Here is an 11,923-nt window from a genome sequence, read left to right as displayed (position 1 = left end):
AAGACGCTGCCATTCACACAATCAATGGTTCCATACAAACAAATTGTAACGGACCGTTGGCAAATCTTTTGGGACAATCGCGAATGTCAAACGGATACAAGAACAAAGGCATTTCAAATTGCAAAAGATTCGACGTGTTCATGTCAATTCTGTCAAGTTTTTCAGTGACATTAACGAATGACAACCGTACAAAAGTATTGTGGATTTGTCAGTCGCGTTGCAAGGTTGACGTAGTGGCAACAGAACAGCAAATAATAACGTAAAAAACCGCAATCCACTCGATCGCGTCGTTCACGAGAAACCCCGTTATAGTTGCAGTAGTTCCCTTTTTTTTATTCCCTCCAACGGGGTTGCTCGTAGATGACAAAAGCCCGAATTGCATCAAAAAGAAAAAGCTCCGCAAAATATAAGAAATTGTTGTAGCTTAGTACTTTCTTGGTTATTAAGGAGGGGGAAAATAACGTTCTCCGTTTTTGCGGTCGATTTGAACTTTTGTTTCCCTTTTCCTTCAACACAGAAAGTAATTATTCAAAGAGCAAGTTCAACCTCTCGAAACCAAAGGTTTTGAGTTGCTTTCCTCTAAGGTTTCCCGGTTTCTGGTGGGAAAAGTAAAATGAAAACTGAATGCTTCTCTTTCAACAACTTGTAGATCAACTCGAAGATTTCTATTGGAAATAATTTAAATTAAAAAATAGTGGCAACCCTGGTATTTTTTTGTAGGGGGGAAATTGATTATCGACCTCCCCTCTCTTGTTGTGTTGGGTTTCCGGTCTTTTTTCTGTAGAGATATTTAATTGAAGGGGTGGTTTTCGTTTGTTTTTCTCGAGGGACCAAGCCATCTGCGTCAGCAATCCTTAGTTGGACAGGTAAATAAATTCGCTGTTCAGTCACAGCCACTTGTCACGCCCCGTGGTCTTTAAGAACTGGCCATTTGACACATCGAAATTAAGGTACGACTAGTGCCTCTATGGACGCCAACGCATTGGCCAATTTGACTCGTTGTAATTGTTGTGATTCCAATTTTGGGCCGTCACCAACAAAAAAAAGACAAAAAACTAAAAAATACTTTGTTTGCAATTTGAGCTTCCAAATTGTGTCCAGCTTCATTGCCTGTTACAGTTGTGCTCTGTCCTAAAGAAAGCGTCTTGGTTTGTCGCCATTTTCAGTAGAAAGAGTATAGTATATTGGAAAGTCGGTGGCTGTATCTACTTCCTAGTATTTGACCGTTGGCGGTTGGTGATTAGTAATTCAAAATTGCCCGTTTCGTTTAGCGGCCCTGGGAACGCGCCAAAAAATACGTTTCGTAGTAACTGCTAGTCATTTGACAAGAATTTTACAGAGCCTTAGCTCTGCAATTAAGTTTATTTTAGAATTTGGACATCTACTATTTGACTATTTACTCACATCTTTGAATTTGAAAAAAAGAAAAACAAATAAAATTTTATTCAACAAGAAAACTATTCACACATTCAACCAAGATCTTGAGATGAGCTTTCTGTTGTTTCAAAGTGGGAATGGGTCTTGCGTCTAATGGTGTCAGTAAAGTTGTCAAACAGACCACCAGTTTAGACGAGTGAGTAGGCATGTTTGTCCATGTCTGTTTTATATGCCACTGTTAATAACCAAACTTTTTAGGTCAACCAAATCGGCTGAATTTCTTCTGGTCTCCCATTCACATTATGAAGATTCTGACGGGGAAGATGCCAATCATCCTGGCTCTAAGTAACTTTGAACTTTTATTCGTAATTGAGGCAATAATAATAAAAAATGTTGTTTTCATAGAAAAATTAAGCCTGTTGATGGCCTAGTTCTCAAGACACCTATAGCCTTTCAAAAGGACTCGGACCTGGATATGATCCCAATCCGTAAAGAGGGAATGGCAGTTTGTGAAAAGTGCGGAGCAATCGGCGTTAAACATTCGTTCTACACTAAGGAGAGAAGATTTTGTAGTCAAGCGTGTGCTAAAAGTTTCAACGAAAGCCCGCACATGAGTTCTACCAATTCAGGTAACGTCTTTGGCTCATCTCGTAGAGAGATTTTGAAATTGATTATGAAACTGCCGAAACAACTCAAATCTTTCCCTTTTCTAGAAAAACGTTTCAATCTGCTACCCGGCCAGCAACCGACCAACAGAAAGTTGGGCCAACCAACTGAAGACATTCATGTATATTCAAACAAAAAGCGATTGTTGCTGGCCAAAGAAACAGCTGGACCGGACAAAGACAAGTCAGTCGGACATTATCACGTTCTGCTTCGGATTAGACAAAAAGTATTTAATATTTTATGTCTTTCTCTTAGATATGGATTCGATTGGGTAGAAATGCTTACGGAGCCGGGTTTCGTGACACCACCCATCGCCTGCTTCCGTCATTCTCCATTATGTGATACCTGGTCTTCAGATGTTAGCGTTGGCATGAAGGTAATTCAAATGAAATGGACGAAATATGACTGAATAAGCGTGATTAACAAGACTGGAGGATTGCACCTCAATTTTCAGGTCGAGGTTGAAAACACAGATACCCGACAGTCTACGGGCAGTAATGATCCACAATCATATTGGGTGGCATCTGTCATTAGTTTGATGGGTTACAAAGCCCTACTTCGCTATGAAGGTTTTGGCACCGACGATTCGAAAGATTTTTGGGTCAATCTTGCAGCCGAAGACGTGCATCCAGTTGGTTGGTGTGCTTCTAAAGGCAAGCCGCTCATTCCACCACGTACGATCCAGGTAGTTTAACATATTCAATTTTTCGTGCTATTCAGTTGACTAAAAAATTATCATTTCTTTAGGACAAATACACCGAATGGCGAGAATTCTTGGTTAAACGATTGACAGGTGCCCGTTCATTGCCTAACCAATTTCACGTTCGAGTGCTTGAGGCTTGTAGGTCGCGTTTCCGAGTAGGAATGACTGTCGAACTCATAGATCGCAATCGCCTGTCTAGCGTAAATAAATTGTGAACCCTATTGTCATGTCAACTCCTTAACTGAGGAAATTTCTACGTAGATCAAAGTAGCTGTCATTGACATGATTGTTGGTCGTCGGCTGTTCCTCCGTTACGAAGGCTCGGTTCCGGACGAAATGGGGTTTTGCTGTCATGAAGAATCCAGTCTAATCCATCCAGTTGGCTGGGCTTATACAGTCGGACATCACATCGATGCCTTGCCAAGTTACCTTGAACGATGTGCCAGAAAGGCGTATTTGCCCAATGATGCCACACCCGAATTATTCAACGAGATGAAACAGACATCTGGCAATGGAACTCATAAATTTAAAGAAGGCATGAAGTTAGAGGCGGTTGATCCACTCAACTTGGATAACATTTGTGTTGCAACTGTGGTCAAAGTCTTGCGGCATGGATACTTGATGGTTCGCATTGATCGACAAGAGTTTGATGCCAATGGTGACCAGATTGATGACCCCGGCGTATTCTGTTACCATTCGAGTTCCGCTTGTATCGCACCGCCTGGATTTTGCGAAACCAACGCCATCGCCTTAAAACCGCCAGAGAATTACGAAGGACGTTTTCGCTGGGGTGATTACTTACGCCAAACCAAAGCTACTGCTGCACCAGAATCCCTTTTTGTCAGTCGAGACGAGAGCTTGCCACAGATACGTGTTGGCATGAGAGTCGAGGCGGCCGATTTGATGGATCCACGTTTAGTCTGTGTTGCTACGTTTGCACAAGTTGCGGGCAGGCTCGTTAGAATTCACTTTGACGGTTGGAGTGATGACTTTGATCAATGGATGGATGTGTCTTCGGCCGAGATCTATCCAGTTGGTTGGTGTGAGTTGGCCGGCTACCGCCTTGAAACACCCATTGCACCTGGTAAACATTTCATAAATTTTTCCTAAATATTTGTTTTTATGATTCCAAATTTATTTGTTTATAATATGATACAGTTGTGGCACCAGTCGCCAAGAAAGGCAGGAAACCAGGAAGAGGTGGAAGAGGGAAATCGAGAGGAGGTGGACGACACAGTGGTAGACCTCCGAGTTCGACTACACCTTCTCTCGGCGTCACTAAAAGAGAAAGGTCACCATCCACGGATTCTTCCAAGCCTCTTCGCGGCAAAGCCGCAAAACTTGTTCCCGCATCGATAAAAAAATCTCAGGAAAGTCCAAGGAGTCTACGTTCTCGTGGTGGCCAAAATCAAAATTGTCCCTCACCGGCTGATGAAGCCCCTACTGCCATTCAAAACCAGTACCAACGGTCAAGCAGACGGAAAACAGATACCGAAGATGCAGATATTAGCAATTCGAGTTTCGGTAGTCCCACGAATGAGTCTTGGAAGTCCGGTTCGGTGCCGTCATCCTCAGCAATTGTCCAAAAAGTCCAAGAAAATGGCTCAACAGGAGAATCTAAAGATGGCAGTGGAAAACGGATTCCTAGACTTATTGACGTTTCCGCAGCTAATCGACGAGAAGCTCTTTCCGGTATCGCTCCTCTTGAATGGAATTCTGAAGATGTGGCTCAATTCTTGAGAATCAATGACTGCACTGCCTACTGCGATACATTTACCAAAGCGGTGATTATTCTTTTATTTCTCATAGATTTGGTTAACATGCTGTACCTCGTGCAAGCTTAACCTATTTTGTTTTTTCTTTTCACAGTCGGTGGACGGCCCCGGACTTCTATCACTGAGCAAAGACCAGGTGTTAAAGCTGACAAACATGAAATTGGGACCGTCGGTCAAGATCTTCGACCTTGTCAGCCAACTTAAATCAAAAGTTGGCTCCGTTCCCAACTCTCGTCAACAAACTGTTACCAATTAGTCACCAGGACTTTTCTTTTCTGTTCGTTTACCTAGAAATGACTACAGAAAGATGTTATTCCTCTTGTCTCACCTCCTTATCGGTTCACAGAAGACTCTCCTACTTCCCTGCCAGCTTCGTCTAATGCAAAAACAAGATGAAATTTTTGTTTCTTAGCTGTACATGTAGCAACGTGTCCTTTGTAAGACATCATACACCCATTTTGACTAACACCTGCACATCTCCCGTGACGAATGGGTGGAACCGTTGAATCGGTTTCTTTCGTTGGCCCGAGCAACACAAACCTTTTCTTACTAACAACCAAAAAGATCTTTTTTTATTGAAAAAGAATCATATTTGGTGACACACTTGAAATTGAATAAAAGTGTTCCTTTTGTGATCAATCTCTGTTTAAATGATCCTCTCATTTGTAAAGATGTCGAATAGGTTTGACCTTATCTTTTCTCTTGTCCTGATTTTGTAAAGCATTATTGACAAAAAAAAGGGAGTTCAGTTCCAAAAGTTACTGGTAAATGATATGATCTTCATAACAAGCATCATCGATCGATTCCCCTCTTCAGGATTCAATAAAAGATTTCATAGTTTACGTTAACTTTTTACGGTTAGGTCACCCTTAAATACGAAAATGGTTTTGTACAAATTTTATCAAGAGTTTCCTGATATATAGAGAAAAGATTACACATGTATGACACCATAAAATAGATGTTACGGTTTCAGTCTGACAGCTCGTGTGAAACTAGAAACGGTTTTTCATGCGATTTGAATTGACACTTTTAGTTGTTGTCTTTCGTGAATAACTTTTCAAAACATAGATGTTTAGTTTGCATTGACGTCACTGCATGTTGGTTCATCATCAAGAAATGTCGTGACAATGACAGCGACTTTGAACCGTTCCAGAAAGTTGAGAGAACAAGCTCTTTCAAGTAACAATACCGAATGAACTTTCTTAAAGCGAGAATTTCTTTTTTTTCAGTCTTCCGGTTATCCCATGAGGGAACTCTCGTGCCAAACATAAGCCGTTGGCAATTTATAACAAACTGTAGGTTCCAGAACATCACTCGTTTGGCAATAACTCGCGGACGTAACAATCCATTCCGTTTCGTTAGGGATGACGTGCAGTTGACATAAACCTGCTTTGAATTGCTGCGTATTGGGAACTGAATAAAATTTTGAAAGCAACTGTTAAAAGCACTTTTTTCGATTGTTCTGTAAGCACATCATGTTGCTGCATGATAATTGCTTGAAATACAGTTTCGTTACATTTTTGAGGACGCAAAATCGATGCAACTAATCCATATGCAGTTAGGTGTTTTTCTTTTCATGGGTAATATGTAATTTCTAATGTCTACTCCCTATTAACTCAAATATATTTGTTATGTACGTACAGTACACAGAGAGAGATGTGTAATTAAAGATGTATTATTATAGCCAACCGAGTAAAAGCGTACTTCGATCTTATCAAGATATCAGGATGTTTACCACTTTACCTGTTCAAAGAAATGAAATCCTAAAATTTCAAGAGCTGCGCATTAAAAAAATCGTCGATCCGGCAACATTGTTATCTTTTGGCCCGTTGCCAAGAAGCAGCAGTCGCGACTAAGAATTCTTAGATTTCACTACGTGACTTGATTTTCTCGGTCGACTATCTTGTCCAAAAATGCGCCAATTCGCCAAACTTATCACCCAAACCGGTAAGAAGATATTATATTATTTATATATATTATTATTAAATTTTAAAGAAGTATATGTCTGGAAATGTAGAGTGCATTTAGTGAGCTTTTACTGCATTGTTCACCTTACTATGGTTTTCTATGAAAGCAATGTTAAACCCATTACTTTGTGTGAATGAATATATTTTTAGGCCGATTGACGACGCAGCAAACCCGTAATGGCTCATATGTTTCATCGATTAAAACAGCAACTTTAAATGAGATGCCAGTACCTAGTGGACCATGGGCTGAGCATTATGCTGCAAAGCAACGAGCCTACAATTTACATTTAGCAGCTGGAGTAGCACTTGCCTTTGCCACAATTTTGGCTGTAAGCTATTTATTTATAATTTTAAATTCTTACTTTACTATATGAGGAATAAATTTTGAAGCTACAATGGTAGTGCTTTGCAAGATGCACACACATTAGCTAAGCCAGCTCATAATTCTTATCAACATCTGTTAAAGCATGTCATATCCATTAGAGGTCCTTGTATTTGCTAATTTTTCAAGAACATTTGAAAACACCAAATCTAAGTAGTACTACTATTGTATTTATATATTTATTGAAATTAAAGTTGTGAAATACTAAACAAAATTTTAGCTATTAAAAAATGTGAGTCACCTGTAAGCAGACAAGTGACATGCAGTTATATAGACATACTGGGCTTATGGTAGAATTAGAGGTCATTAATCTGTCTTTTCTTACAGGGTGTTCAAACTGGTGCATTCTATCTAAACTGGGGTCCTGAACTTAAGAACAAGAAGTAAACCAAGCCAGTCGAAGTCTCCCTGTAAATGACTATAATACTACGTAGAAAAAAGTTGTTCCTCAGTGTCTGAAATAAAGAGCTAAACTAAAGTATGTGTCAAACTCAGCTATTTTTTATTACTATCGACGCTGAAATATTAACTCACGAGTAAAAAAATGAAAATAAATGCTCGAAAGCCAGTCATGGTACGTTGTCCAAAAGTTGTTGCTAAGTCTTTCGAATGGAACTAGCTTCAGCCCTTTGATTCAAAGCTGTTTTGATGCTCACGCTTCCCACGCAAAGGAGATGCTGCACTGCTGTTCCGGGATCTGTCTCTTTTCTTTATCCACTTCGATGGCCTTTATTTAGAAGAAATTACATGAACTGCTATCAGCAATCTGCCGACAACGAAAAGCTTTCTATTCGGGATAGCAAAGGAAGTACGGTAGCTTCCTTGCTCAGGTGTCGCTTTGGGAATGGATTCTGGGTCTGATGTTACTGTAAAAAAGAAGAGCCTACGAAACGATTCCAACCCTGATCACGTCGAGTGCCATTCACGAGTCCATGTTGCAAGTGCCGTATCGATTACGCTACTATACGTGTACATAGTGTCTTCTGCTGGGAAGAGGACACCGAAAGCTTGCCCTTGTCACTCCTGTACCACTTAAAATTTTGCTAAGTTACCAATATTGTCGTTACCCATTGGCATGTCAATTTGTTTTGTGAAAGCTAGATGAATCTACCAATCTATGTTGAATGGCTGAATGAGTTGACAGAAAGTGAAGTAGCATCGAAGAGAAAAATTGGGGTACAGTAAGTGACATTCTATTTGTTTCTAACATGACCCTCTAGTATGTGAAATTTGTAGCTATAATTCCATAATACAAGTCAAGATTTTTGGAGAAACCATGTTTTCGTCAGCAGTCGACGTCATATCCTAAGAGTGTTTGTAGCTTTTTTAATTCTCTGTAATTTATCCCCTTGAGTATTCAACGCGAATGTTCTTAGATACTCTGTGTTTGGATCGTTATCGATCATTTAATAACCGGTTTTCTTGCCAGTACTAGATTCATTAATGTTTGTTTCAAAATTCATTAGGCGGGCATGGTCTATGTGAAACTTGGAAAGCAATTTGCGTTTGTCTGAGTTTCGGACGTAGTCGCAAACGTCTCAGCATAGAATAAATGATAAACTGAAGGACGGCAAAGTGTGTAATCCAGTTGGCCAGAATAGGTATTCATCCTTCAAGATATACTTGGTATTTAACTCGATATATTCACCATAACTTTGAATTAGCAACATCACGGAAAGCGTTTCATGGTCGTTTGTGTGCTGGTTTTAAGATGCAGGCCCGAGTCATACATAATTGAAATACATCGGTGAATACGTATTTATGTATGCGGCTGAATTGGCTCTAGCCGACATCGAAGAGGAAATACGTATGAAAACATTATGATTCAAGGAGAAGACGGGTAACAGCAGGCCATAAAAGACCACAATAATTCGGAGATATTGACAAAAACGAGTTTCTTTCTGGTAGCGGTTAAGCGCAGTACTGCCGATAACTAAAGTTTGGGGAAGACAACAAATTAACACGGAAGCGAACGCTGTGCTGTATCTGACGCGTGGGTAACTCTTTTTCGTTTGTCTTATTTAATTTTTTTTTGTGTGTTTTTTCAACGACGTCCAAATCGCATGTGGCCGTAGTCGTCAAAGTCCCGTTTACCGTAGCGCATGTGACCATAGTCGTCCGGCTGCCGCTTCATGGCCGCTTGACGCCCTTCCGGTAAAAGAAGTTGGACTTCTTCGTCTGCGAAGTCTTCATCTCCCAATGCTGTCGCGTCATCATCGTCGTTGCTGTTATTGCCCTGGATGCTGATCGGTAGTTTTTGTTGTTTGGGATTGCTGAGGTCGACTTGAGTTCTCGCCAACTGGAAAGAATTGGCCATAGGTACAGCATTCTTGGTTTTCTCCTTTTAGAGACAAATTTAATCAAACAAAAAATGTTCATTGTGAACAGATTGGACCTCTACCACCTGCACAGTGGTATCTAATTGTTAGCACAGAAAGGGGCTATAATTGCATACAGAGTAAATTTCTAGAGACAACCCATTCAGTCTCGCTGAAAACCTTAGTAGCTTAGTTAAGTAACCAAACTACTAAAGTAAATGGAGATTACCTCCATTTTCTATCAAGGTTAGCTGCTTCTAAACTATTCCTTCCTCCCCCAATTTTTTAAATAAGTGATGACCTACCTTTTCTCCAATTCGGGCATGAAATAGAAGCCAACGCAGCCATGAATCCATTGATTTGGTGTGCGAGGTCGGATTCGACGAATGCAAAAGACGGCGACTCGTTGCTAATGAAGAATCGGCTGGAGCCGCAGCGGCCTGCTCCACTCCAAGCACGAGAGCCGCTGCTAACATCGTCGCCAACATAGCCAATTTCATACTGAAGATGATGACAAATTAAGTGAACTTGCCTTTTTTTTTCGTAGCCGTAGCTTATTTGATAGAAAACATACCTGATATGGATGTCTTTTTTTTTAGAACTCCACAGGCGGTCAGGAGTGTACTAGCTTGATTGAAGAGTTTGTTCACAGATCGTCTCGTCACACAAGAGGAGATGACTGCTAGATTGGATGATGCCGTCCCCTTTTTATACCCTGACGATCGGGTACTTTGTGCTTGGCTGTTGCATTGTCTGCAAGCAGAATATAGGCTGGTTTGGTACGACGGCGGCCGTTAGCTGCGCATCGGACGTCATCGGAGGACTGGCTGATCCTGAAATCCTCCGAGACACCATCTCTCCCATCTTTTTTTTTTTTTTTTCTGACATTCGTTCCTCCACGTTCTCTAGTTTTTTATTTATTTTTTTTCGTACCTCATGTTACTTGACACTGCCTTACAGTCCTTTGGTAGTCAGTGCAGCATCAAGGAACAACACAAAACAATTTTCTCTAGCTCTTGTTCCTCTCTCCGACTAGAAACAAGGTGGGTGGGAGTTTGGGAATGCAGCATAAAGTATATATGGTGTCACGCTCCCTGGATTGGACGGTAACCTCGCCATGGGACGATACGTCTCAAGACACTCATTGCCACATAGTGTCTGCGTGGGTTATCATTAAAGTTTGACGTTGAATGCTTTTATTGTCCTTTTTTAGTTTACATCGGTAGTTACGTTTGGTATTGTATCAATGCGTTGTGGAGTCATTTGAAGATTAATGCTCCTCATCAGACTATATTGCAAGATAATTGGGGTAATTGGCCTTTAAAAAAAATACTTGTCGAGACTAGTAATCACACAACCTAATTCAAATCTAGATTGGATGAGCACCGTTCGTAGCCCTTCGGGACACTCTGTGTTACTCTTGTAAAAGTCGGTGGCTGAGCACCGTGTAATGTACTAATCCAAGTGAACCCAATTGGTCATTAGTGGATGAAGATAAAACGATGGTAATACAAGGCAGCTTGGAGCAAAATGGTACCAGAGCCTCCAATCAAAAGAAGCCATCCATTTCTTCGGCTTAATATTGGGCTTTCCTCTTGTGTCGGCTCATACAGGTCCTTACATATACAATGCACGTGAAACATAATCTAACTTGGCCTATTATAGGTGCTGACGTAGACTTGCATCTTGATCAATCGCCTCAGCATAATTACACGACACGATATGAATTATAAAAATATCTGCTGTTGCCTTTTGCCATATTTTCCCTTTGAAAGCCTTATGCCTCCCATAGATACAAGATATTGAAGGTACGTTCTATTAATAATATCTAACTTCATCGTTTTGCCTAAACTCTCCCTTATTAGTAAAATAATTGTAACTTGAAGCGGTCTAAATGAAATTAGCGAAGTGTATTAGGGGTGGACGTCCAAATTGTTCGTCGAATGTAATTTGATAAAGAGGAGACGTGAGTAGTCAACAGGCTGATGAGCGCCCATGCACCACTTGTCAGCACGTCGATTCTTGTCATCACATCCAAGTCGGCCGATAGATGACATATTGACATAATACAGTAATGGATAGACAGCGAACCGGAAAAGGGGGCCATGAAGCTATATTATCGCCTAAAATAATCTTCCTACGCAACTCACATACGTGCACGGCAAGACAAAGTTCTTTCACCAAGGGAATTTTTGTATTAGCTGGTTCGGCAAATTGGGATGTGAAGTACATTTGATTGTCGGTCAAACAATTATTGCCTTGCCCAAAGAGAGTTGGCCAGGAGTAGGCCGTTACATGAAATAGGTCAATGACAGCTCAGTGAAATTGCTTTTTATTTGAGCTTCAAAATTAAAAGTTATAGGTAATTATTGCTATAAAACCGATTGAAAAAATGTATATGTGTAGTATTAGTAATACTACCAATGCAAACATAAACGTAGTATAACCAATACTAATCAAAAACAGAGGAGTCGCGATCCGTACCTAAAGTCGTGTTCCGATTGAAAATCGCTGTAATCTTCCTACCGGAGTAGAGTAAAGAATAAAGAGACTATTCTTCTATGTCTGCGTTTCCGTGTCCCATTGTACGTCAGGGAATTATAAATAGATGACAGTACGTGATAGGCTTTATAACTAATAGATTCTGATATCATATATAATCAAACAATTGTCAGCCGTGCCAAAAGAACACTGAAAACATTTGATCGCGAAAGATAAAAATACGTGTTGTTTAT

At 40.4% G+C, this 11,923-nt stretch overlaps 2 protein-coding genes and 1 long non-coding RNA gene across 5 annotated transcripts; 2 read left to right on the top strand and 1 right to left on the bottom strand.

Moving 5' to 3' along the window:
* The first annotated feature begins 728 nt into the window (after positions 1-728).
* LOC130692428 (polycomb protein Sfmbt-like) lies at positions 729-5,160 on the top strand. 3 transcript variants are annotated; one of them, XM_057515550.2, is made up of 11 exons: positions 989-1,573; positions 1,636-1,722; positions 1,783-2,006; positions 2,091-2,226; positions 2,299-2,419; positions 2,498-2,728; positions 2,791-2,946; positions 3,008-3,830; positions 3,905-4,530; positions 4,616-4,732; positions 4,813-5,160. In XM_057515550.2, the coding sequence occupies exons 1-11, from the start codon at positions 1,515-1,517 to the stop codon at positions 4,816-4,818; spliced, it is 2,586 nt and encodes an 861-aa protein (XP_057371533.1). In that variant the 5' UTR covers positions 989-1,514; the 3' UTR covers positions 4,819-5,160. The 3 variants fall into 3 exon arrangements, with proteins under 3 accessions (XP_057371541.1, XP_057371533.1, XP_057371525.1); XM_057515558.1 differs by lacking the exon at positions 989-1,573 and adding an exon at positions 729-866 and having other exon boundaries at positions 4,616-5,160; XM_057515542.2 differs by having other exon boundaries at positions 990-1,573; positions 4,616-5,160.
* A 3,273-nt stretch (positions 5,161-8,433) lies between these two features.
* On the bottom strand, positions 8,434-9,860 carry LOC130693026 (uncharacterized). Its single transcript, XM_057516129.2, has 3 exons — positions 9,763-9,860; positions 9,494-9,689; positions 8,434-9,211 (listed from the first exon to the last, which is right to left on the bottom strand). The coding sequence occupies exons 2-3, from the start codon at positions 9,686-9,688 to the stop codon at positions 8,915-8,917; spliced, it is 492 nt and encodes a 163-aa protein (XP_057372112.1). The 5' UTR covers position 9,689; positions 9,763-9,860; the 3' UTR covers positions 8,434-8,914.
* Positions 9,047-10,950, top strand: LOC132088577 (uncharacterized). The gene is made up of 3 exons (XR_009422060.1): positions 9,047-9,189; positions 9,521-10,801; positions 10,854-10,950. It is a non-coding gene; the product is annotated as an uncharacterized LOC132088577 (long non-coding RNA).
* The last annotated feature ends 973 nt before the right edge of the window (positions 10,951-11,923 follow it).

The sequence above is a fragment of the Daphnia carinata genome, chromosome 1 (genome assembly GCF_022539665.2).
Source record: "Daphnia carinata strain CSIRO-1 chromosome 1, CSIRO_AGI_Dcar_HiC_V3, whole genome shotgun sequence".
Taxonomy (NCBI): domain Eukaryota; kingdom Metazoa; phylum Arthropoda; class Branchiopoda; order Diplostraca; family Daphniidae; genus Daphnia; species Daphnia carinata.
This window is presented reverse-complemented; position numbering and strand designations above follow the sequence as displayed.